The sequence below is a fragment of the Geotrypetes seraphini genome, chromosome 4, assembly GCF_902459505.1.
Source record: "Geotrypetes seraphini chromosome 4, aGeoSer1.1, whole genome shotgun sequence".
Classification (NCBI taxonomy): Eukaryota; Metazoa; Chordata; class Amphibia; order Gymnophiona; family Dermophiidae; genus Geotrypetes; species Geotrypetes seraphini.
The window spans coordinates 9,859,784-9,886,903 of record NC_047087.1 but is presented as its reverse complement, the minus strand read 5'-3'; the positions used below and the strand labels follow the sequence as shown (position 1 = coordinate 9,886,903).

The window sequence follows — 27,120 nt, the reverse complement described above, 5'->3', positions numbered from 1 at the left end:
TCAGCATTTAAACAGACCCTATTCACCTCATTTTGAAATATAAGGCTAACGCAGCCATTGGATTACGCCTCAAGATGTGCTACCGAGCCAGGCCTTGGTCCACGGAAGGTCTGAGGGCCTGTTACCTACCTCTGTATATACAATGACCGCCATCCAGAAGCGTTTGCTGGGACGAGGGACAGACAGCATGGCCCAGAGGAACACTAAGATGGGCAGGAAAAGAGAGATGGCAGAGCCAGTCACCATGTTGTTAACGATGATGATGAAATAGCAGAGCAGTTCTGAGTGAGCAGCGATGAATTTGTAGAAAGCAATAACCAGCTTCAGGAAGCGGTTCTGAGATTTATAAAACTGCTGCGATTCTTCCAGCTCCTCAAAATAGAAACGTCTAAAGAGAGAGAGAGACAAAGAAACTCTTCATTTAAAGGTTAGCAACCGCAGATCTTTCTAGAAACTGATTTTTCTTAAACAGAGAGCTGATGTGAGTGAGATAATGCGGTCACGTGGGACGGAGCCCACTCCTCTCCAGACAGTGTGAGGAGGCGAATGGAGCAGTCGTGGGACCACGGTCCGTATGGATACATCCATCAGTTCCTTGCCCTGGAAAGAGGAAACTGACATCAGGAGGGAGGGAAGGTGGGGGCTGATGGAGCCTATCCAGGACCGCTGCTAATCCTGGAGAGTGTGGCGCAGTGGTTAAAGCATTGTGAGCCCAACAGGACATTCAGGGAAAAATACTTGCGGACCTGAATAAATTCATGTAAAACTGTTCTGAGCTCCCCTACGAGAACAGTATAGAAAATTGAAGAAATAAATCACTCAGGAAGAGTTTCCCCCCTCCTAAAATGGGGAGAATTCTCAATCTGTTATTTCAAAGAAATTGGGCACAGAGGCTTTACTGCAATAAGCAGAAATCCAAGTTTATTTAATTAAAGAAGATAAGTAAAAATAACAGTACACTTTCCCCTCTGTATTCACGGTGGTTAGGGGCAGAGCCAGCCTGCGAATATTAAAAAAACGCAAATAATATTCAGGCCAGCTCTGACCCACCTCCTGCTTCCCCCTAGCATCCCTTAAGCCTTACCTGGTGGTCTAGCGGGTTTTCGGCGCAGGAGTGATCTTCCTACGCTCCTGCCCCGTGCAGATCACTCATAGGAAATGGCTGCCGTGAGCTCCCGTCGAGTCTCGAGAGATTACGGGAGCTCACGGCAGCCATTTCCTATGAGTGATCTGCACGGGGCAGGAGCGTAGGACGATCACTCCTGCCCCCAAAACCTCCTAGATCACCTGGTAAGGCTTAAGGGGAGGCTTTCAGGGCTTAAAATAGCCTGAAAAATGAAAATGGTTTAAAACCGTGAATAAGCTAATCCAGTTTAAGTTTTTTATTGATTTTTTTCATTTAACAACAAGTGTCATAAATTTTCATACAATTATCTTAATAATACACTTGATATTTCTATAATGTATTTTATACATAACATTTCTTATGATGAGAAAAAAAAGTCAAATTTCACCAGAAAATAATAAGCTTTTATTAGTCATGACAGGGGTTGCCATTCAGCATATAACCAACAATTGGAAGAATTATAATAACCTAAATTATACATTTTGGTGGAATACAATATGTCATATATTCAAAATGGAAAGAGCAATAGCAATACAAAGAGGGACATATACTAAATTTATAAAAATATGGGGGCCATTGACAAAATATTGCAATGAATAAATAGTAGGATTTTTCTTCTTCTTTTCAATATCTTCTTTATGACACACATAGAGGGGAGGTAGTGAAAATAATATTTACATAGTATGCTATAATATGATATATAATATGTAATGTATGATTGAAATGTAATAGAAGGGTGGGGGGAGGGAGAGGGGGAAAAATATATTTAGAATATGATGTATTAGATATAAAAGTGATATTGTGTATTCATCAATTGTATTTTAATATTTTGTACACTTTATGAAAAATTTGAAAATAAAAAATAATGGAAAAAAAAAACATTTCTTATCTTATATTTCTTATGATTTTATATATCATATAACTGTAATTATTTTTCTTATAAAATTATACAACATATATATTGTAATGATTTTATCAATTATTTTTTAAATTATTAACCTTTTTCCCCTCCCTTTATTACATTGTTTTCATGTAAGAATACCATCTATTAATAATATTTTATTTATAATTTATAATAAAGAGTATAAATCCCCCTCCCATATCCCCTCCCTCCCTTTCTTCTTTAACTATTTTCTTATTATGGGAAAATGAAATTCAATTATTACAATATTTTGTTAATGGTCCCCAAATCTTTTTGAATTTATCCATATATCCTTTTTGTGTTGCAAATGTATGTTCTATTTTATATATATGGCAAACTGAGTTCCACCAAAAATTATAGTATATAGAATAAGCTAATCCGGAGGGGGAAGTGTATTTAGTATCCAGGAGAGAATCTCAAAATTCCTCAACAAGCCAAAAGCTGCTTGTATGGAACCATGGCCCTGCAACTGCTCCAAGCACAACCCCCCCCCCCCCACTGCCGCTTATATCCGGAGTGGAACACCCCCCCCCCCCCCCCGCCATTGCCCCACTTTTGGTATGCTAGAACAGAAGAGTTTGACAATAACTGGAAAGATTGTACAAGACTGAATTATCCGTTTTGGTGGAACTCAGTATGTCATATATTTAAAATGGAGAGAGCGTTGGCAGTACAAAAAGGCTATTATCATAAATGTAAGGATGTGTGGGGGCCATTTATAAGTTATAAAGAATAATTTACACTTTTCCCAAGTTTTAATTTTTTATTGTGATATGGGGGGGGGGTTATTAACAATATGATATACAATATATAATGAATGATTGGAAAGTACTTGAAGGGTGGGGGGAGGGAGAGGGGATAAAAATATGTTTAGAATATTATGTATTAGATATAAAAGTGATATTGTGTATTCATTAGTTGTAATTCAATATTTTGTACACTTTATGTAAAATTTGAAAATGAATAAAAATTATTTAAAAAACAAACAAACAAAAAACAACAACAATATATTCTAATGATAAGATATTATATTTATGTGGTATATCTATTTTGTTGGAAAAGTGATATGGGAGGGGGGAGGGTAAAATTTTCTTGTTGAAAGATTGCTGATTTTCAAGTGATGCTGTATCTTACGTGTTTGTTATTTATTGTACACTTGGTGTAAATTATAAATGAATAAAGAATTTAAAAAAAAAAAAAAAAATAAGAGTTTGACAGCTTTGACTATTCTTTTCCTTTATCCTATCCTGTTCTATCCCTTCAATTTTTTTCTCATTTAAGGATAAGTAACTTCGGTTATCTAAATATACTTCGGTTATCTAAATATACATAAACTTCATGATGTGTATATTGCATATACTGTATGTCTAAATCCTGATTTTGTATCTAAAACTCTAAATCATGTCTATGGGAAGGGGCTGTGGTCCAGGCCCATTTGGATGGGGCTAAGGTACAGCAAACAATTCAACGCGTTTTCCCCATTTCAGAAGGAGAAAGCACATCTGGTTCCAAAAGATCAAAAGTGAGATCTAGACCTGCTACCCAAGATGTCTAGGTTGGGCAGTGCTACCCTGGAGGGATTGATCATAGGGGTAGACTGACCAATGAGCGGACCGACAAGTGCGCTAGTGTTAAGGAGGATTAAATCCTCATCTAAACATTACCCTAACACTAGAAACCAAGTCAATATTTTAAGTGTAGTGGGTTACTTTGTAACCCTCAAAAAGACAAAATAGGATCCGCTGTATGGAGCGCAATTGACGGGGCGCCGTTGTCCTGCGTGCAATTGTCGGGCCACGATTACAGGAGGTTGCCTCCAAAAAGCAGACGTATAAGTTTCTCTGAGCTGACTCAAACGTATATGTTCTGGAATACCAGCACGTGTGGCTTTAAGTTGCCATCTTTTGTCCACTGATATTTGAGTGGTTTATGAATCTAAAATGGATGATCCGGCTGCAGGTAACTAGTGCATAAAGTCCATTTTTAAAAAATGTATTCTACAATATCTCCAGAGCCCTTTTGATGGGAAAAAGAAGCCATCCTCACCCACTGGCTCTCCCATGATCCCCCGTCATATGCACAATGGAGATCCCTAATGATAGTGCACGCAACACTGGAGAGACGCATGGTGGGAGACTTGACTCTTGGCCCGGGTCGCAAATTTTGTCAGGTGTGGGAGCACTTCTGGCAGGACCTCACACCGCGTGCTCGCAGTAGACTTTTGAATCTTTACGATTTTATTCCCACTCTCAGCTGTTGGACTGGCCATGGATCCTTGGGGAGGGGAGGGGATGGGGGGATGGGAGGGGAACTGATTATATTGTTGAAAATGTTATTTCCTGAATGGGACTACTGTTTGTATTTGCATCTTACTGCTGGAATAATAAAAATCATTTAAATATATAAAATGTATTCTAGAAAAGGCTCTAGCAGTGGTGTAGCAAGAGAGGTTGGCGCCTGGCATCACCACTTGCTTTCCTAAATCCCCCCCCCTCTGCTTGGGTGCTCACCCACTCTTCCCTGCTGCTTGGGCACCCCTGACCCTCTTGAAATGTTTGCTGGCACAAGCCGCATCTTCCACCCGCTACTCGCGCCAGCTCCCTTCTGATGTCATTTCCTGGTCCCATGACCAGAAAGTGATGTCAGCAGGGAGCCAACGCCAATGTGAGCAGTAAGTAGAAGATGCTGCTTGAACCAGTGAACATTTAAAGAGGTATGCCGGGGGGGGAGGCAGAGGTGGCGCCCAAGGCAGTCCTTCCCCCTTCCCCTCCCTATGCCACTGGGCTAGGCTGGTAGATCTCCCAATCTGGACATCTAAATAATGATTTGTACATGTTTTCTAGAATGCCCCCCACCCCCCACACACACACACATATATAAACCTTTACTTAGCAAGCTTGATCTGGACTGTTTGCATTAGACATGGGCACAATACCTTTTCAGAAGAAGCTCGCTGGCAGTTCTGATCCGGCCCATAGGGTGACTCAAAATTTCTTGACTTTCTTGGAGAGAATCCAAGTCCTGCTGAGCCCCCATATCCACAATCTGGTCTTCACTGTTTGTTCTAGTACTGTAGCCGGTGGTCGCTGAAGTTGTGGCGTCTGTATAGTCTACAGGACTGCTGAGCACATCTTCCCCTTCACACCCACTGAAGAAGAAGATAAAGGGTCAATACATAGCAGGGGAGCCTAATTTCAATGCATCATTTATTCAAAAACAGATCCACCCCACCCCACAGAAATATATGATGATGGGGCGAAACAGAGGGAGCTGGCTTTGAATGTATTTAAATTCCCACAATCCATCTATCTACTCAAGATGGTGGAGAATCAAACAGGAAGTCAACCGGGCAGGCAGGTCCTGGAATGGACAATTGGTCCTTATTTGCCAGAAAATGATTGCCTGATTTTTCTTCTTGTTCTCATTATTTCTCATTCTCCTGGACCTTTATGTATCTTGATGTTTAAGATCTATCATGGTTGAGCCCCCCAATATTTGATTCATCTGGTCTCACCTTCCTTTAAAGTATTAGATCATAATTGTAGGAATTATATGAAGTTAAAATTATCCAGGAGGCAGGAACAAAATGTGAGGTTATTAAATTTGCGGATGACACCAAACTCTGCAGCAGGGTTAGAACCGTGGAAGACTGCGAAGACCTGCAAAGGGACCTAACGAGGCTGGAAAAGTGGAAGGTTTCGATCATGTCCCCTCTCAGTCTCCTCTTTTCAAGGGAGAAGAGGCCCAGTTTCTCCAATCTCTCACTGTACGGCAACTCCTCCAGCCCCTTAACCATTTTAGTTGTTCTTCTCTTATATTTTAACCATCCATAAGCATGGGAAAGAGGGGTGTCTCTTCACCCCTACCAACACAACCAAGTCTCCTGGGTTCCCTCTTACCCTTTTGGGCTGAGAGCAAGCTGAAAGCAAAACCTGAGTGTGGGCCTTCCTGCTCCAATAGACTTTGTGGTGTTCCACCTCTCCCCCTGCAAGGGTTTCCCATTACAGTGGAAATGTGTGCGAGAGGCACTGTATCTCAGAGCTGGTCAGAATGTGAAGGTTGGTAGGCTCAGTGTTTAGCTTTTGTCTGGGTAGCTGTGGAAAAGCCAAGGGAGGGACAGCAGCAATGCTCCAGTACCTATCAAAATTGGGCCTTTGATTAGATCTAGAGCCAGCCTCTTTCCTGGAAATATGTCTCAAAATACAGTGCTAGTCAAAGTTTCCCTTATTTAAGTGGGCAGGAGGATACGTTTGAGAAAGAACTGCTGAAGGATCGCAAGGAGGGACTGGATGCATTTTGTTGTAAACTGCTTTGACGCATGCTATATGTAAGAAATGGTAATCACGTTTTTATAATATACAAAGGATTAATATAACAGACCCCCCAAACAACACATCTATGCACCTGCCTTGAAGCCACGCTGTTCTGAGAATCCACTGGCCCTCTGTCCACACCCGATTCATCCAGAGTGACAAGCTGGGACCCAGTTTCTGTGGATGGAGTTTCACCATCCTGTGACGCTTCATAGAGGTCGTCCAGGGTTTTTCTGCTCACCGTGTCTCCCTAAAACAAAAAAGCAACCTCCATCACTTTGTCTTACTCATGCTATGTTATTCTCTTCTGAAGGGACACCCATATACTGCTTCCACCGACCTCAAATGGACAATTCATGTTGCTGTCCAAGGAGAACTTATGTTACAGGTAAGTATCCTCACTTTCTAGTGCCACATGAAACCAGTATGGAGCAGTTACCTAGTTAACCTGACATTGGCTTGCATTTTCTCTAGGATGGCGTTTAAATCACCAAATCTCTTTTCTAGCTTGAGATATATAGGGGGCAGATTGACTCTCTGCATTCACGAGCCCCAGTTTGAAGGGCTGATACTGTGCTATATAAAGCACATATATAGTGAGGGTGGGGGCTCCACTGCCAGACCCAAAAGTCCAGAGCTCAATCAGATCCTCCTATTGGTCAGGGCTTAGACTGAAGATACTTAAAAATGTGTTAATTTGCAGATTTAGAAATAGCCTCAAGTTTAAGGACACCAACTTTTTTCCCCAAAGGTTTTTGGACAGTCATGTCTTCTGTCCACTTAGTTAGGGAGGATTTTGCAACATTCTGGAGACCGAAGAACCTCCCAGTGGAGATAAACTGAAGCTCTGCACATACCTTTGATAGCTTTTGAGTAAGAAAGTATCTCTCCACCCAGAGAACAGTGGACATGTTGATATGGTGCTTTGTGAGGCTACCAAGCCACTGTGTAATTCCATCCATCATGGTCAAAAACAGGACCCAGAAGAACTTCAAGATGTTCAGTATCCGATGCATGACGTTACTCCGTCCTGAAGGGGCAAGACAGTCAGAGGAATTTAGAGGGAATCTAATTCTTTTTTTTTCTTTCAAAAATCTTTAATCATTTTTATATCTCACAACAAGTGAACAATAATACAACAATTGGTTCATACATATCACTTGAAAATCTTTTCTATTATCATTGTAAATACATAAATTTAAGTCCCTCCCCCACCCTCCCCTTCCACCAATAATATAATTCAAGCATATTATACATATATTATATTCAAAGATATTGAAAAGCCAGTAAAATAACAATATACCCCCCTTTCCATTCTTATAACATACTATATGTGCAAAAAAGGTGTCTAATCATCACAATCTAATTCTTAATGGATCTGCCATTCAAGTTTCCAAGTTTACCAAGTTTATTTAAAAATTTGTTATATATAGTGGAGCGGGGTGGAGAGTACCCGGGGGGGGATGGGGGGTATTGGGAAGGGGAGGGGGGGTTACGTTTGGTTCTGGCACTTAGTCACAGGTATATTCTCTAGGGATAAGTGAGGGGAGGGAGGTGGAGTGGCTTCTTTGGGGCTCATCAGAGTCCAGGGCCTCGGAGTGCCATTCCGTTGACTCTGGCCTCGCTTACCATGAGTAGAATTGATGGGGGGGGGGGGTCTATTGATGTTACTCCTTACCTGTTAATGCTTGATATAGTGTTGAGTACGATGCATCGTTCTTTGTGAGGTGAATCCTTTTTGTTCTATTGTTTTGCTTACTCTGTTGTTTGCATCAATAAAAATTGTTTGAACCTAAAAATTTGTTATACCGCTTATCATAATTCTAAGTGGTGTACAGACTTCATAAAAAAGGGTCATACAAGAGACTAACTGACTGACGTACAAGAGGGTAGGGGAAGAACTCCATTAAATCAATAGGACAGCAAGATGGTTAGGGATAGAGCAGTAGGAAATGGGAATCCGTTAGAAAAAAGTTTCATATTTCAAAGGCATCTTTGAATAGGAAGGACTTCAGTTTTGACTTGAAACGTTCGAGTAGAGGTTCTTCTCTTATGTAGATTGAGATAGAGTTACAGAGAATATAGAAGATTGGATAGAATCAAAATTTATTTGGCGTAATGATGGAATCACTAAAAGTTTTAGAGATTGCGACCAAAGTGATCTTCAGGGAGTGGAAGGGATCAGAAGTCTATTCATTCTAGGGCACTGGCTGCTATAGACTTCAAAGTGAGGAGTAGTTATTTTATAGGTGATTCTGTAGGAGATTGGGAGCCAGTGTGCTTTGAGTAGTAGTGGGGTCACAAGGGCATATTTTTTTTTGCATTCATTATGAGTTTGATTGCTGTGTTTTGTATAATTTGGAGTCTCCTTAATTCCTTCTGTGTAATCCCTTTGTATAGCGAATTGCAATAGTCCAGTTTTGCAATGATCAGGGAATGTATTAGTAAGATAGGTCTAATAGATGCTGGCATTGTAATTTAGATGCTGGGACTCTAGATCATTTCCGTTTTTTCTGTCCCTTTGTCAATGCCTTTTGGAAGTTAATTTGGCCCCAAATTAATTCAATCTTAGAAAATCATGTTGCCCTTTCATATGATACTATTTTATTTGGTACATCTATGAGATTCAAGAGTCAAATTTCAACAAATAACAATAAGCTTTTGCTTATATTGACAGGGGTTGCCATTCATCATATTACTGGAAATTGGAAGTATTATACTAAACTTAATTATACCTTTTGGTGGAATTCAGTGTGTCATATTTATAAAATGGAGAGAATGCTTGCTATACAGCAAGGAAATTATAATAGTTTCAAAAAGATTTGGGGGCCATTGATTGCATATTCTAATGATTAGACACTTTGGACACCTTTTTATTACATAGGAATATTTTTAGTGTGGGAGTAGGGTGGAATGTCTTGTATTTTAATGGGTTTGTTCCTGATGAATGGGTTGGGTGTGGGTGGGGTCTCTTTTATATGCATTTAATAATAATAATGTTAAGAATGTCAAGTGATTTTGTACAAATTAATTGATTGAATATTGTACACTTGTTGCAAGATTTGAAAATGAATAAAGAATATAAAAAAAAGTATGTTGAGAGATGAGGGTTTTAGAAAGCTTGATAGAGAACGGATCGTTCGGATCATTCGTAATCTATGAAAACCTTGTTGGTTTATGGTAAAAAAGTTTTTTGGTTTTTTTTTCTAAATCTTTATTCATTTTTTAAAACTTACATCAAGTGTACAATTAATAAAACATTTAAGATTAAATACATCACTTGAATTTTCTTAATATATTCAGATACATAAGTTTATTCCTTTCCCACCCACCCATCCATTCATATTTAAACAAAAATATATAATGTAATGTAATGTAATTTGTTTCTTATATACCGCTGCATCCGTTAGGTTCTAATTTATTTATTTATAAGTTAAAACCTTCCATATAATTTAAAAAAGTTTGGTATCAAGAGACTACAGGAACTCACGGCAGCCATTTTGGATGAGTGATCTGCACGGGGAGGAGCATAGGAAGATCGCTCCTGCTCCAAAAGACCGCTAGATCACCAGGTAAGATCCGGGATGCCGGGAGGGAGGCGGGCATGCGTCAGAGTCGGCCCAAAAGTTATTCGCAAATTTTCAATATTCGAGGGCCGGCTCTGCCCCTAACCCCCGCGAATATTGAGGGTGGAGTATATTCATGTTTATGCCAACATATTATTTAACCACTCACTTATTTGTTCTAATTTTTGATTGATTTTTTGAATATCAGTAGGATTGAGTATGTAAGTAGGAGGTAGGCTTCCTCAGGATTTTTCCTCCTTAGAAATCGTGCTCCAAGAGAACTCAGTAGAAGCCGAAAGAACAGTCATGAAGATTTGCACAGCTGAAATGCCACTAGCCTGATCCTGGTCTCAGCGGAATATTCACCCACCTGCAAACTCTTCCTCCTCCTGGACTTCAGTCTCTTCAGAGGGTTGCACCAACAGTGCTCCTGTGTCTTCCATAGCTTCTAAATATACAAAGCATTAATCGGTCTCAGGATCATTTCAAACACTCAGATTTGTTGATTTAGCAATTTAACCCTTAAGGAGGACAGGAGTGAGCTTCAAACTCTCTCGCTCAAAGGAACCTCAACTGTCCCCTCTAATGCGGTACAGGAGAGATTATGCCCAAGAATAAAAAGTAGAGAATGGCACGGGGACAAATTTTTCCTTGTCCCCACAGGAACTCAATTCCCCCGTCCCCCGTAAGCTTTGCCTTAACCGCACAAGCCTCGAACACTTAGTATTTGACGCTTGTGCAGATGAAAATGGAGCTTTCAGGAATGGGGCAGGGATGGGACGGGAAAATGAGTTCCCACGGGGACGGGGGAAAATTTGTCCCCATGTCATTCTCTAATGAAAATCACCATGGGGGTCAATGCAGTAAGCCTGTGTTAAGAGTCGTGCACTGACATTTAATGCAAAAGTTAGCTCGTCAATGCAAAAACCACTCACTACACAAATTATTGCTGTATTAAACAGTGTGCACTATGAGAACGGCAGCACACACCAGCATGGTACTATGTAGCTATCTGCTGCATTGAACAGCAAAATACCTCCTTTCCGGACAGTGTGTAAGCAGTGATTGGCTCATGCATGGACAGAGACTTATATACTGCCTTTTTGTAGTTGTACAACCACATTTAAAGTGGTTTACATAAGAACAAAAGAGATGCCATACTGGGACATACTGAAGGTCCATCATGTCCAGAATCCTGTTTCCAACAGTGGCCAACCCAGGTCCCAAGTACCTAGCTAGATCCCAAATAGCAAAACAGATTCTATGCTGCTTCTCCTAGGAATAAGCAGTGGATTTTCCCAAGCCATCTCAATAATGGCCTATGGACTTCTCCTTTAGGAAATTATCCAAGCCTTTTTTAAACCCCGCTAAGCTAAATTATTTCACCACATTCTCCGGCAACAAATTCCAGAATTTAATTACACGTTGTGTGAAGAAATATATACAGGTACTCAAATATTTTCCCAGTGTCTCCCAGCAGGCTCACAATCTATTTATTGTATCTGGGGCACTGGAGGATTAAATGACTTGCCCAGGGTCACAGGGAGCAGCACAGGGTTTGAACCCACAACCTTAGGGTGCTGAGGCTGTAGCTCTAACTACTATGTCACACTCTTCTCCAGGAAGACACACACTAAAACAAAATCCTGCTGCCTCCAGGTCTCCTCTATACCCCTCACCAAATCCCAGGTAGTCTAGTGCAGTGGTTCCCAACCTCTCCTGGAGGACCACCAGGCCAGTCGGGTTATCAGGATAACCCTAATGAATATGCATGAAAGAGATCTGCATATAGCGGAGGTGCCAGGCCTGCAAATCTGCTCCATGCATATTCATTAGGGCTCTCCTGAAAACCTGACTGGCCTGGTGGTCCTCTAGGATAGGGTTGGGAACCACTGGTCTAGTGGGTCCCCCTGCTCTGGTGGCTAATAGACTCTCTTTCCCAACTCTAATGATCTCTCAGACCACCCTCCCACAAATTTTTAAGTTACGAGGCAGGAACAATGCCCACTCACTCCTGTCTCAGAGGCTATAAGCTCAGGACGACTCCCTGATGCAGATTCCGAAACGTGGCCCATGTCGGTGTTTGGTCCGGAATATTAAGGCCCCCTTTAACTAATCCGCACAGTAACTGCACCGGTGCCGTTACTGAATCAGCCCATGCTAATTGGTTTGGCAAAAGGGGGCCTTAGATACATTTTGATAATTCTTTAACAATTCTTATAAGTCAAGCTGTGAGAATTAGGACACTTTATATACATTAAGAATATAAGATAGAGGGAGAGTTCAAACTATTAAAATGATGATGTTGCCTGTAGTTTGTTACCAAATGAGTATGATACCTATTTATTTTCAGGGGTCCTTTTATAAAAAGCTTAATAGCATTTTAACGAAATTTCTTTGGCTTGGTAAAACGCATAGAATAGCTTTGGTATCTTTGCAAAAATCAATTAAGGAGGGAGGGGTAAATTTTCCAAATTTTTATAGGTACCATCAAGCCTATATTTTACATCAGGGTATGTATTGGATCCTCCCAGAACTGATAGATAATGCACCGGATTGGTTATATTTGGAATGGCGCCTTATGTTTCCCCTAAATTTAGTTTATCTTCCAAGTATCAACATGCCTAGAAGATACAGAGAAAATAAGATATTAATGGATACTTGGAAAACGTTGAGGTTTATTAGTAAATTAACACCTATCCCAATAAACAAGTCAACTAATCAGTCTCTATGGATAAACTCCAAGATCAAAATTGGCGGAGCTCAAATCCTTTGGAAGAAATGGATTATTGCAGGCATTCGATCTCTAAATGATGTTATTTCAGAAGGTAAACTGCTGGAATTTTCACAATTGCAACATAGATTTGGTCTTAGTAAAACACAAAGTTTTAAATGGTTGCAATTGAAGCAGGCCATTCAGGTTGGGTTCCCTGAATGGAAAACATTGAATAATCAATATAGTTTAGAGTTCTTATGCTTCCAAGCAGACTTCCTAGGACATCAAGCCGCATTGTGGTATAAATTAATATCTGGATATTTGAATAAAAAACCAAAAAATGGTCTAAGAGACATTTGGAGCATTGAGATTAAGCATCAAATTACTGCATCTCAATGGCCACTAATTTGGTCTTGGAGAATGAGATGTACAATGTCAGCATCTATGAGATAAACTTGGTTCTTTTTATTACATAGAGCTTTTTGGACCCCTACACGTTTGCAAAAATTAGATAGTTCTAAGTCCAATAAATGCTGGCTCTGTAATCTGGAACCTGGGACGTTGGATCATTTACTGTATCATTGTCCCTACATTAAAAGTTTTTGGAATGCAATTTGGCCACAAATTAATAAATTGATGGAAAATCATGTAGCAATATCATATGATACAGTGTTATTTGGAATGATGATGAGAAAAAAAAGTCAAATTTCACCAGAAAATAATAAGCTTTTACTAGTCATGACAGGGGTTGCCATTCAGCATATAACCAATAATTGGAAGAATTATAACAATCTAAATTATACATTTTGGTGGAATACAATATGTCATATATTCAAAATGGAAAGAGTAATAGCAATACAAAGAGGGACATATCCTAAATTTATAAAAATATGGGGGCCATTGACAAAGTATTGTACTGAATGAATAATAGGATTTATCTTCTTCTTTTCTTCTTTTTCTTGTCTTCTTTATGGCACATATGGAGGGGGGTAGTGAAAATAATTTTACATAACATGTTATAATATGGTATACAATATGTATAAGGTGATTGGAAAGTACTTGAAGGGTGGGGGGTGGGAGAGGGGATAAAAAAAATTTGTTCAGAATATTATGTAATAGATATAAAAGTGATATTGTGTATTCATTAGTTGTAACTCAATATTTTGTACACTTCATGTAAAATATGAAAATGAATAAAGAATTATTAAAAAAAAATAATATATAAGATAGAAACAATTAAAAAAATGTAAGAAATCATCATTAAATAACCACAACGATAAAAAGTAATATATCATCACAGTTATTTTTTGAGCCAGTTGACGAGTGTATAAATCACAGACGGATTATCTGTGTGAAGAAAGTCACCATTAAATGGCTCTAACTGTGATTTAAGGTTGGTGCTGGGATCGTAATAATTGATCTTGTAAAATGGTGGCAACTGACCCTCTGTCAGTGGTCTCCAATGCAAACCCTTTGCAGGGCCACATTTTGGATTTGCAGATACTTGGAGGGCCTCAGAAAAAGAGTTCATGTCTTATTAAAGAAATGACAAAAACTCTTTATAGTTTATAAATCTTTCCTTTTGGCTAAGTCTTAATCATAATATTGTTATTTATAGCTAAAGAGACATAAGATCAAGAAACTGTTTTATTTGACTTTTGTGATTATGATAACCATACCGAGGGCCTCAAAATAGTGCCTGGCAGGCCGCATGTGGCTCCCGGGCCGCGAGTTTGAGACCACTGAGTTAAGGGGAAGGGTTAATCTGCTGGCTGGGTTGGAGGGCAGAGGGGAGAACAGGACAATCAAGCCATTGTGACATCACTGAAGAGGTTGGCTCTTATTGGTGGAATGAGGCATTATGACATCACAATCTCGGCTCTGCTTCCCAAAGACAAACAGGATGCCATGGATACAGTTAAGGCAGTGATCTCCAACTCAAACCCTTTGCAGGGCCACATTTGGACTTTGGAGGTACTTGGAGAGCCTCAGAAATAAATAGTTAATGTCTTATTAAAGAAATGACAATTTTGCATGAGGTAAAACTCTTGATAGTTTATAAATCTTTCCTTTTGGATAAGTCTTAATAATAATATTGTCATTTATAGCTAAAGAGACAGATGATCAAGAAACTTTTATTTGACTTTTGTGATTATGATAACCATACCGAGGGCCTCAAAATAGGACATGTCGGGCCGCGAGTTTGAGACCACTGGCCTATGTGGTGCATCCTGGGGACACAGCTCAGAGGATCAGTTTGCCAAAAGATGACCCTGCATGGGAGTATCCCATACTCCTGCCTCATGACAAAGGTACTAGGAGATTGTTTACAGGAATGTTGGGAGGGAACGGGGAGGGTAGGAAGTTCAGGAGAATCGGTGATCTGAGGTCAAGAGTTAGACTTGGCTTCGGTGTTCTGAAGTGAAGTCTCAGATCCTTTTTACCTGCTAGAATTTGGATTTAAAGCCCCAGTGTTGTGATGACGTCTCTGCGCCTGCACTGAACAATGAATTAGCCTTATTACTATGATTCTAAATCATGGGTGTCCAACCTGTGGCCCCGTGAAGTATTTTGTGGTGCTCCGCTCGAGATTGATGCAGTGTTTTCCTCAGCTGCCCTCAGGTGTTTACCATCTTGCCTGCTCCCTTCTCTGTCTTGCTGTAGCGTTTGCACAGCCCCAGATACATTTTTTTCGGCAATTGCGACCCAGGGAAGCCAAAGGGTTGGACACCCCTGTTTTAAATATACTGTGTGCTCAAAGCTTTGTGCGGAATAAACTTGTACACAAAGCTCCTTTCTGCATCATGCACCCACAAAATTGTGTACACTAATCTTGTGCAAAGTCTGAATCCCTTTACTGTATCAGTCTCTACATGCTCTGGCTGGCCATCTCCCAAAAAAAGGTATTGCAGAAATAATGAGACTCTGAGACGGAATGAGCAAACCTTCTGTTGATGGGATCTTACCAATAATGATTGATATGGAGATATGATTGAAGTCTACAAAATCCAGAGTGGAGTCGAACGGATACAAGTGGATCGATTTTTCACTCCGTCAAAAATTACAAAGACTAGGGGACACTCGATGAAGTCACAGGGAAATACTTTAAAACCAATAGGAGGAAATATTTTTTCATTCAGAGAATACTTAAGCTTTGCCAGAGGATGTGGTAAGAGCAGATAGTGTAGCTGGTTTTAAGAAAGGTTTGGACAAGTTCCTGGAGGAAAAGTCCATAGTCTATTATTGAGAAAGACATGGGGAAGCCACTGCTTGCCCTGGATTGGTAGCATGGAATGTTGCTAGACCTTGGGTTTTGGCCAGGTACTAGTGACCTGGATTGGCCACCATGAGAACAGACTACTGGGCTTGATGGACCATTGGTCTGACCCAGTAAAGCTATTCTTATATGAAATATGAAAATTCCCACTAGTAATGGGACGGACCATCCCCGTAGTAGGGGAGAGAGACAAAATGGAAGAGACCATATGTTGATGGGATCTCACCAATAATGAGATAAGGGGATTCCCACTGGTAATGCGATAGGCTATCTCTTCAGTGGGAGGATATCTATGACATGGGAAGAGTAACCTTATCAGATGACCATAATAGGAGTAATAAGCAGTTCTACCTGTTTTCTTTTGCTTCTTCAGATTCTGTTCAGCAATTTGTCGCTCTCTCTTCTGTTGACGTCTCTCCTTTAGTACAGCTTTTGCATTCGTCATCCATGCCTGGTAGGCCAACTAGACCCAAAAAGAACAGAACAAGGGACATGAGTTTATGGGCTTGAAAAATGGTGCAAAAGTAGGTTATTCTAAAGGCTGCAAGCCCGCCTGGTTTTCAGGATATTCACAATGAATATGGAGAAATTATGTTTTACCTGATAATTTTCTTTCCGTTGGTTCTACCAAATCAGTCTAGAGGGAGGCAGACTAGTAAGCTCTGCCCATGGATCTTCAGTACTTCACATGACAAAGCGATAAAGATCAGGCATTTTTCTTTCATCTATTTCATAACCCTCCCCAGGCCCCCTTTTACATTAATTACATTAGTGACTTTTATTCCGCCATTACCTGGCAAAACCGTAGAAGCGATTCTTTGAATGCTCTGCACTGCTCCCGATGCTCATAGGAACTTTATGAGTGTTGGGAGCAGCATTACATTACATTACATTAGTGATTTCTATTCCGCTTGTGCCTTGCGGTTCTAAGCGGATTACATTAGAAGATGGCTGGTCATTTCCAGGCGATGACAATACAATTATTTGTATAACTTTACAAACTTTGCATACCTAACTTTACATAACTTTTCGTGCATAACTTTACATAACTTTACGTGGAGTTACTTTGCGTTACTTTACATTATCCTTACCGTGCTTGCATAACTTGCATTAAGTTTACATAATTTATCTTACATAATTTATCTTACATAACTTTACAAGACTTTACGTAGAGTTACTTTATGTTATTTTACCTTATTATTCCAGTACATTGCATAACTTACATTACATAATATTACAAAGCATAACCTTAAGTTATATTACAACGCATAACCTTATGTTACATTACATAATATTACAAAGCATAATCTTATGTTACCAAAAAATCGTCTGTTCCTAGGTTGTTATATCTGATTTTTCGGTATTTGGGGAAACAGTGTTTCTAGATATGAATTGGCTTATCGCCCGTTGCAACTAGATTAGATGTTGCCTATGGGGACGAAATTGCAGTTGGTTGTGAGTTGCAGGAGGTTATGAAGGGTGAGAAGATGAGGGTAGATTATAATATTGGGATGTGTTTTTTGAATAGTATAGTTTTTATACCTTTTCGAAACGCTTTGTAGTCCGTAGTTGTGGTCAGCAGCTTGGATATGATGGGGTCAATTTTCGCGGCCTGTGTAGCAAGTAGGTTGTCATATAGCTTTTTGCGTTTTGTGCCTTTGAGTGAGGGGTAGGTGAATGGGGTCTGGGTTCTCCTTACTCTAGTTGAGAGGTTTCGGATTAGGCGGCTGTTTAGGTAGAGAGGTGCTGTTCCGTTTAGTGCTTTGAATAATAGACAGTATAGTTTGAATTGAGTTCTTGCTTGTATCGGTAGCCAGTGTGAGTCGAGATAGGCATTAGTGATGTGATCGTATTTTCCTAGCGAGTAGATAAGTCTGAGTGCTGTGTTCTGTACTGTCTGTAATTGTTTGGTCATGTAGGCGGGGCAGGGTAGATAAAGGCTGTTGCAGTAGTCTACAAGTCCTAGTACAAGTGATTGGACTAAGATCCTGTATTGTATTTTGTCAAAGAATTTTCTTATTTTTCGCAGGTTGCGCATGGTGTAGAAGGCTTTTTGGATGGTTTTGTTAGTATGAGTCTGCATTGTGCATCTCCTGTCTATCGTTACTCCCAGGATTTTGAGTGCTGGCTGTATTGGGTATGTGATTGCATTTGTCATCAGATCAGTTAAGGTAGGTTCTTTGTCTTTTTCTAGCAGCAGGAATTTGGTTTTATCCGTGTTCAGTTTCAGTTTGTGGTTGGTCATCCATGTTTCTACCGTTTCCAGAGTTTTTTTCAGTCGTCCTGATGAATTGGGGTCTTGGGTATTGAAGGGGAGAAGGATTGTTATGTCGTCTGCGTAGCTGAATGAGACTATATTTAGGGAGTCTAGAGTGGTGCCCAGTGAGGATACGTAGAGGTTGAAAAGTATGGGTGATAATGGAGATCCTTGCGGTACTCCACAGGGGTTTGACCAAGGGTCAGATATGTGGTCTTTTGTCTTTACTTTATAAGTTCTAGTTTTAAGGAAGCCTTGGAACCAGTTGAGTACCAAACCTGAGATCCCTATGGCGTCTAGTATCTGGAGTAGTATGTTGTGATCCACTAGGTCGAAAGCTGCTGAAAGATCTAGTTGGATAAGTAGTATCCTGTTCCCTTTGCTGAGGTGTTGGCGGGCTATATCCATTAGAGATACAAGTAGTGTCTCTGTGCTGTGGTTTTTTCTGAATCCTGATTGTGATGGGTGTAGTATGTTGTGGTCTTCTAGGTAGTTGGTGAGGTATTGTGCTACAAGACCTTCTTGTAGTTTGATATATAATGGGATTGAAGCGATGGGTCTGTGATTGGCTGGATTATTGTTTGGAGCTTTGGGATCTTTCGGTATGGGGGTGATAATAATCTCGCCTAGTTCTGGTGGGAAGTGACCATCTGTGAGCGTGGATTGTAGCCAGTTCATGAGGTTAGCTTTGAACTTGATGGATGCGGTTGTTAGCAGGTACGATGGGCAGCTGTTTAGGTCACAAGAAGTTTTACTATATTTGTTGTATAGTCGAGTCATGTCGTTCCATTGTACTTTGGGGAAGTTAGTCCACGTTCTGTCAGCTAGTAAGGCTTCATCTATTGTTGGTGTTGTTATAATCTCATCGAGGAGGGTTAATGAATTGTTGAATGTGGATCAGAACATTCAGCAAGCCGGCCTGCACTAAAAAACGCTTTCACGGTTTTGTAAAAATGTGTGCGTGGGGGGGGATGAATAAAATATAACTTTCTAATTGTCTCATTTTGACGAATTTTACTAAGGCATTGATCTATGTTCAAAAATAAAATCAGAGTCAACAATGACCCTACGAACTTTTTTTTTTTTAATTTTTATTCATTTTTCATCTTATAACAAGTGCACAATATTACATCATAATAAATTTATACACATCACTTGAATTTCTTTCTATTATTATCTTAAATACATAAATTTATTCCCTCCCCACCCACCCTTCCCACAAATATTATAATAATAAATTTCATATAAATATTACATTCTTATCTAATGATTAAACCTTAAATAGAACTTTATACTGTCACAATCCTATCCCCGATGCTCTGCCTGTACCGGGTTTGGCTCCCACTAAAGCCAGCCCAGTCATACAGAGAGCGAATCATGGGGATAGGGTTGTGACCAGGAGAAGGGAAATAGCTGCATTCCCCTTTAAACTGGAAAATTCTGATTGTGAGGGAGGAGAGGAAAGTGAGGAGAATGGTCTGGAACAGCCTCCTTGGGACCTCTCTCCCTCCTCAAACTCTCAGCTGAGGGAGATAATGAGGAAGCCGAAAAAATCTAGGCAAACTTTACAGGCAGCTCCTCCCCCTCAGAGAGCAGGGTGTGTTCGGCTGAACACTTTAGAGGCTGCTCTTAGGAGGAAAAGGGCAGTTCACTCTGGGCCAGCCCAGGAAGAGGTCTATCCAGGCTGTTCTCCTGTGAACCAGGATATTGAAATGGAGGAGACAGACATTGACCCTGTGGCCAGCCAGCCCGTCCAGCCAGAACCTATGGACTATATGGAAACTCCCAGTCTGCCTGAAGACATCCAGATGCAGGAAAGCTAAGTGGCAGGGCTGGGTAGTTTGGGGGAGTTATAGCCTACTCTGCCCGTTTGTATGTTGCTCAGGAAAGGTTCTTTAGGCTGAAAGGTTAAGGTGACTTGTGCTGCCCTGCTTAGGAAAGCAGGAGGGAAAAAAAAAAAAAACAACGTTTTTTTTTTATTGTTTGAATTTCCAGGTTCTAGCCTAGTTAAGCTGACCTGACTTTTCTACTGGGTTATTGTGAACCTGGGGAGTAATGTTTGGGGAGAATCCACTGTCCATACTGGTTGGGATTGTGGGGCCATTAGTGGCATTCTGTGTTACAGACAAGTAAATTGGTGGATTCACTTACTCCCCTTCCCCCACCAACTCCCATTGAGCTGGTTGGGGCTCAAGCCTCAATAACTAAAAGGCTTGTGCACAAAACCATCTGAAGTGCTAACAGTAGTGTTTGTTGTTAGTCTGAATGTTAAGACAGCAACTCTTTTTGGTTTATTTTTACTTACCTGAACCGTCAGGATGTAGATGACGGCCGAAAACCTAGACCTGTTGGTCGGCTATATAATTTTTGTTGGTGTGATTTTTGCTACTTGGGAATTTGGACTGATTATAAGTTTACTCCCAGCAATATACCACATAATAAAGTGGTCATCGCAGGAACAAAGAAATTGACTCTGGTTTTCTTTTTGCCTGTTTATTTTTTGTTTTGAGTGAATGTCGTACAGCAGGACTTCCTTCCTTTATGGGAAGCACGCAGAGGGAGCTCTAAGGTGAGCGTGGACCGGCCCCGTTGAAGTACAGGTACCGGCCTCGCCGCCACATTTGGTATCAGGAGTGGGATAGAGCGCCTCCTGCTGGACATTCTTGAAACTGGGAAAAAAAAAAAAAAAAGTGGAAAAAAAAAAAAAATTGTGACTTTTGAATATTTTTTGCTTTAGCTTATTATTTTAGTTTGTTGTGTTGGTTCCTGTTCGGAGGTGTCCAGACGCCAGAGTCGTTTGCCGGAGTGTACAGAGGGGACAAGCGACCGGAGGGATTCGGCTTGGACGGTGGTGAACCGGAGGCGGAGGAAGGCCTCAGGCCGGATAAGAGGACAAAAACGCAGATAAGCGACTGGGGGCCAAGGAGGCCTACAAACCAAAGGCACAGACTCACCCGGCTCTCTGGTAAGGTACCTGACCAGGGAGGGGTGAGGGAGATAGGCTAACCTATTGTTTTCGTGCCACACTTGGGTTGGTCTCTCTGTTTGTTTCCTTTCAGACGGTGGACCAAGATGGATCAACAGCAGCTGTTGGCGTTTCTCACGGCCGAAAGGCAAAAACAGACTGAGGACTTACAAGCAGTACTGAAAACCAACCAGGAACTGTGGTACAGGTCCCAGGAACTGTCTCGGAGGCAGCATGACGAGATGGTGCTAGCCATGGGGGAGCAAACGAAGGTACTCTCACAAATTCTACAGAGACCCCTGCCTGTGGGAGGCAGCGAGCCAGGACTCAGTGGTGTACCGCCACCTCAGGAGCAGCTAACCCTCTCACCATGCTGAACCTGTGCAAAATTACGCCGGCGGATGCTCCGGACGAGTTCTTGTCCGCGTTTGAGAGGGTGGCTACTGCTGCTGGTTGGCCTCAGGGTCAGTGGGCTGTAAGGCTTCTCCCATGCCTTGCAGGTGAAACATTGTCTGCTTTCCAAACCCTAGCCCCAGAGGTAGCCAACAATTATCAGGCAGTAAAAACCCATATCCTGGAATATCTAGGCTATACTCCTGAGTATTACCGCCAGCAGTTTAGGACGACGGTTATGCAGGAGAAGGAAAGGCCTAAGGCACTGGCTCAGAAGCTATCAAAGCTGGCTGAGCGGTGGCTTAATCCTTGGTGGGGAGACGCCGGGGCCTTAGTCCTTGAAGTAATAAGGGAACAGTTTCTGCAGTCCGCGCCGAGAGGTCTGCGAGGTTGGGTCCAGAAACAGGGCTGCAAAACCTTGGCCCAGACTGTGGAGGTTGCCGAGGCCTATTTGGACGCTCAGGGCGCCTACGAGGAAGGAAGGGCAACCTCCATACAGAGTCCGGGAAAGGGTAAGGCAGGCCAGGGACAGCTCCCACAGGGCAAGGCCTCAGGGTACCCCAAGGCTAAAGAGCCTCTCCAGAAAGAAGCCCTTAAATGTTTTCGCTGTGGGAAAAAGCACAGTTACTTACCGTAACAGGTGTTATCCAGGGACAGCAGGCAGATATTCTTAACACATGGGTGACGTCACCGACGGAGCCCTCGGTACGGACCTTTTTAACTAGAAGTTTCTAGTTGGCCGCACCGCGCGTGCGCGAGTGCCTTCCCGCCCGACGGAGGAGTGCGTGGTCCCCAGTTAGTATAAGCCAGCTAAGAAGCCAACCCGGGGAGGTGGGTGGGACTTAAGAATATCTGCCTGCTGTCCCTGGATAACACCTGTTACGGTAAGTAACTGTGCTTTATCCCAGGACAAGCAGGCAGCATATTCTTAACACATGGGTGACCTCCAAGCTAACAAGAGGGAGGTGGGATGGTTGGCCATTAGGAAAATAAATTTTGTAACACAGATTGGCCGAAGTGTCCATCCCGTCTGGAGAACGCATCCAGACAGTAGTGAGTAGTGAATGTGTGAACTGAGGACCAAGTGGCCGCCTTGCAGATTTCCTCGATGGGCGTGGAGCGGAGGAAAGCTACAGAAGCGGCCATAGCTCGGACCCTGTGGGCCGTGACAGTTCCTTCCAGTGAGAGACCGGCCCGAGCGTAGCAGAAAGCAATACAGGCAGCAAGCCAATTGGAAAGTGTCCGTTTGGAGACAGGACGACCCAAACGGTTGGGATCGAAAGACAAAAATAGCTGAGGGGATGTTCGGTGAGCTCTGGTACGATCAAGATAGTAAGCAAGGGCACGCTTACAATCCAGCGTGTGCAACGCCTGTTCCCCAGGATGCGAGTGAGGCTTAGGGAAGAAGACGGGCAGCACAATGGACTGGTTAAGGTGAAAAGCCGAGACCACCTTGGGAAGGAATTTAGGGTGGGTACGCAGAACAACCTTGTCATGGTGAAAAACAGTGAACGGAGGGTCGGCAACCAGTGCATGCAGTTCGCTAACCCTCCTGGCAGAGGTGATGGCAATTAGGAAAAGCACCTTCCAGGTAAGAAGCCTGAGCGAAGTTGTGGCAAGAGGCTCAAACGGAGGTTTCATGAGGGCTGAGAGAACCACATTCAGGTCCCAGACGACAGGAGGAGGCTTGAGAGGCGGTTTGATATTGAAGAGCCCTCTCATAAATCTGGAAACCAGAGGATGAGCCGTGAGGGGTTTTCCGAGAATAGGCTCATGAAACGCAGTGATGGCACTGAGGTGGACTCTGATGGAGGTAGTTTTGAGGCCAGCATTGGACAGTGAGAGCAAATATTCCAAGACAGTTTCCACCGCTAAGGAGGTGGGTTCCTGATGATGCCGGAGACACCACGAGGAGAATCTGGTCCACTTCTGATGGTAACATTGGAGAGTGGCCGGTTTCCTGGAGGCGTCCAAAATGAGGCGGACCGGTTGAGATAGATTCTCCGGAGAGGTCAGCCCGAGAGAAACCAAGCTGTCAGGTGGAGCGAAGACAGATTGGGATGCAGTAGAGACTGATGCTGCTGCGTAAGTAGAGTAGGAAACACAGGAAGTAGAATGGGTTCCCTGGAGCTGAGTTGGAGCAGGAGGGAGAACCAGTGTTGGCGAGGCCACCGAGGTGCGATAAGAATCATGGTGGCGTGATCTTTGCGGAGTTTGGACAAGGTCCGCAACATCAGAGGAAGTGGAGGGAAGGCATACAGGAACCGATCCCTCCAATCGAGCAGGAATGCATCCGGAGCCAGACGGTGAGGAGAGAAGAGTCTGGAACAGAATTGGGGCAGCTGATGATTGTGAGGTGCTGCAAAGAGGTCCACCTGCGGAGTGCCCCATCGAGCAAAGATGGATAGCAGAGTCGGAGGGTCCAACGTCCACTCGTGAGGTTGAAGGATGCGGCTGAGATTGTCGGCCAGAGAGTTCTGTTCGCCCTGGATATAGACCGCCCTGAGAAAGAGATTGCGGTCCGTGGCCCAGGTCCAGATGCGCAGAGCCTCCAAACAAAGGGGGCGAGATCCGGTGCCGCCTTGCTTGTTTATGTAGTACATGGCGACTTGATTGTCTGTGCATAGGAGGAGGACTTGAGGACAGAGAAGATGTTGGAAAGCCTTGAGGGCGTAGAACATGGCTCTGAGTTCCAGGAAATTGATGTGATGACGACGCTCCTGTGGGGTCCAAAGTCCCTGGGTGCGTAGATCTCCCAGGTGAGCTCCCCACGCGTAGGGGGACGCATCTGTGGTGATGATCATAGAGTGGGGGGGCAGATGAAAAAGTAGACCCCTGGAAAGATTTGAGGAGTTCAACCACCATTGGAGAGATTGCTGAAGAGATGATGTCACAGAGATGGGATGAGAAAGAAGATCCGTAGTCTGTGACCATTGGTTGGCGAGAGTCCACTGAGGTGTACGGAGGTGGAGACGTGCCAGAGGAAGGACATGCACCGTCGAGGCCATGTGACCCAGGAGGACCATCATCTGTCGGGCAGGAATGGAGGGATGCATGAGTACCTGACGGCAGAGATGGAGCAGGGTCTGCTTGCGATCGGAGGGGAGAAAGGCCCTCATTAGCGTGGTGTCCAGAACTGCTCCAATGAATTGAAGTCGCTGGGTGGGAAGCAAGTGCGACTTGGGGTAGTTGATCTCGAACCCCAGGAGGTGGAGGAGAGAGATGGTGTGATGAGTGGCTTGTAGCACGAGTTGAGATGAAGGTGCTTTCACCAACCAATCGTCCAAGTAGGGGAACACCTGGAGGTTGTGAGACCTGAGAAAGGCCGCTACCACTATAAGGCACTTGGTGAAGACCCTGGGCGAGGAAGCGAGGCCGAACGGTAGCACTTTGTACTGATAGTGGTGGTGCAGTACCTGGAACCGCAGGTAGCGGCGGGAACTCTGATTGATGGAGATGTGAGTGTAGGCCTCTTTGAGGTCCAGGGAACATAGCCAGTCGTGGTGAGAAAGAAGAGGGTAAAGCGTGGCAAGGGAGAGCATTCTGAACTTCTCCTTGACCAGACACTTGTTGAGGTCCCTGAGATCGAGAATGGGACGGAGGTCTCCCGTCTTTTTGGGAACCAGGAAGTAGCGGGAGTAGAATCCCTGACCCCTTTGATCTGGAGGTACTTCTTCGATGGCATTGAGAAGGAGGAGGGATTGAACCTCCCTCAGGAGGAGGGGGGTTTGAGATGAGTGTGAAGCAGACTCTACGGGAAGGTTGTCTGGTGGAAGAGTCTGGAAGTTGAGAGAGTAGCCGTGGCGGATGATGTTGAGGACCCACTGGTCCGACGTGATGACTTCCCAACGGCTGGAGAAAATGGTGAGACGACCCCCGATAGGCTGTGGAAGAGGTCGTGAGGGAGGATGACTGGCTATGCCCTGGAGAGAAGAGTCAAAAGGGCTGAGACTGTTTAGCAGGCTGAGGCGGCTTAGAGGGTTGAGTGGCCTGAGATCGAGCCTGGGCATGGTGCTGCTGTTGACGAGGTCGCCGAGATTGTTGTGGAGGCGGATTGAGTGGCCTGGCTGAGAACCTCCGCTGGTAAGATGATTGAGGCCGATAGGGTCGAGCAGGCGGAGCCTTCTTTTTTGGCTTGATCAGGGTGTCCCACCTGGTCTCATGGGCCGAGAGTTTCTGGGTGGTGGAATCCAGGGACTCTCCAAAGAGTTCATCCCCGAGACAGGGGGCGTTGGCCAAACGATCCTGGTGGTTGATGTCCAGGTCGGAGACTCTGAGCCAGGCTAGTCGACGCATGGCTACGGCCATGGCAGAGGCCCGAGAGGTGAGCTCGAAGGAGTCGTATATTGAGCGGACCATGTATTTTCGCATCTGGAGAAGACCAGAGATGTGTTGCTGGAATAGCGGGACCTTGCGCTCAGGAAGGTACTTCTGAAGGGCAGACAGCTGTTGGACCAAGTGTTTTAGGTAGAAAGAAAAATGGAAGGAATAGTTGTTTGCCCTGTTGGCCAGCATGGCATTTTGGTAAAGCCTCTTGCCAAATTTGTCCATGGTCTTACCTTCTCTGCCAGGAGGGGTAGAGGCATAGACACTGGAGCCCTGAGTCTTTTTCAAAGTGGATTCCACTAAAAGGGACTCATGGGGCAATTGAGATTTGTCAAATCCAGGTATAGGGATGACTCGGTAAAGGTTGTCCAGCTTACGGGGGGCTCCCGGTACCGTGAGGGGAGTTTCCAAGTTCTTGTAGAACGTTTCCCGTAGGATGTCATGTACGGGAAGCTTGAGGAACTCCTTAGGAGGTTGCTCAAAGTCTAAAGCCTCTAGAAAGGCTTGAGACTTTTTCGAGTCAGATTCTAGAGGAAGGGACAGGGCAGCAGACATTTCTCTCAGAAATTTAGTGAATGAGGACTGCTCTGGTTTAGAGGTGGCATCGGGTGCCGATGGTTCCTCATCAGATGAGGAGGGATCCTCCTCGGTACCGAGTGGAGTCTCCTCCCACAAATCAGGGTCTCTGACCTCTGGTGCATGTCGAGACACCGGGGTGGAGGGCGCGGTGTGGCGAGTCTTGGACAAAGACTTACCAGAGCGCACTGAAACGGTACCAGGGGAGGACGATCGGCGCCGTTCTCGGTCCCGAGAAGAATGCCGTACCGCCTGGTGCCGAGGAGGATCCACTGTGGTCTGAGAATGAACCACCGGATCGGCGTGAAGGTGTTGAGCCGAAAGGATCGGCATAGAGGTGTTTACCGGTACCGAAGGAGTGGACACCGGAGGCTCGGTGCGGGGCTCGGGCCGGTCTGGTACCGGAAGGAGCGGTGCCAGGATAGAGGGTAACAGTTGTTCAAGTTGTTTCTTCAACTGCTCCTGAAGCTGAGCCTGAAGAATGACCGAGATACGGTCATCTAGGGGTGGCATCGGAACCGCTTTCTTTTTCTTCGGTTCCTTGGATGCCGCTCCACGCCCCGGCGATGAGGAGGCCGATGACGAGGCACTCACCGATATCGGGGCGGAGCGCTTGCGGGACCGGTGCGATGCCGGTAGGGACGGTGTCGCCACCGTAGCTGGAGGGCGCTCGAGGGAAGAGG

At 43.6% G+C, this 27,120-nt stretch overlaps 1 protein-coding gene across 3 annotated transcripts in view; it reads right to left on the bottom strand.

Annotated features, from left to right (window-relative positions):
• PIEZO1 (piezo type mechanosensitive ion channel component 1) overlaps positions 1-27,120 on the bottom strand; it is a 400,254-nt gene that overhangs the window by 56,967 nt on the left and 316,167 nt on the right. For all 3 annotated transcript variants that reach the window (XM_033942562.1, XM_033942564.1, XM_033942563.1), the window contains 6 exons: positions 16,272-16,383; positions 10,298-10,375; positions 7,219-7,391; positions 6,457-6,611; positions 4,984-5,196; positions 130-388 (listed from right to left, as the gene is read on the bottom strand). In XM_033942562.1, coding sequence (XP_033798453.1) covers positions 130-388; positions 4,984-5,196; positions 6,457-6,611; positions 7,219-7,391; positions 10,298-10,375; positions 16,272-16,383 — 990 coding nt within the window. The remainder of the gene's footprint in view (positions 1-129; positions 389-4,983; positions 5,197-6,456; positions 6,612-7,218; positions 7,392-10,297; positions 10,376-16,271; positions 16,384-27,120) is intronic.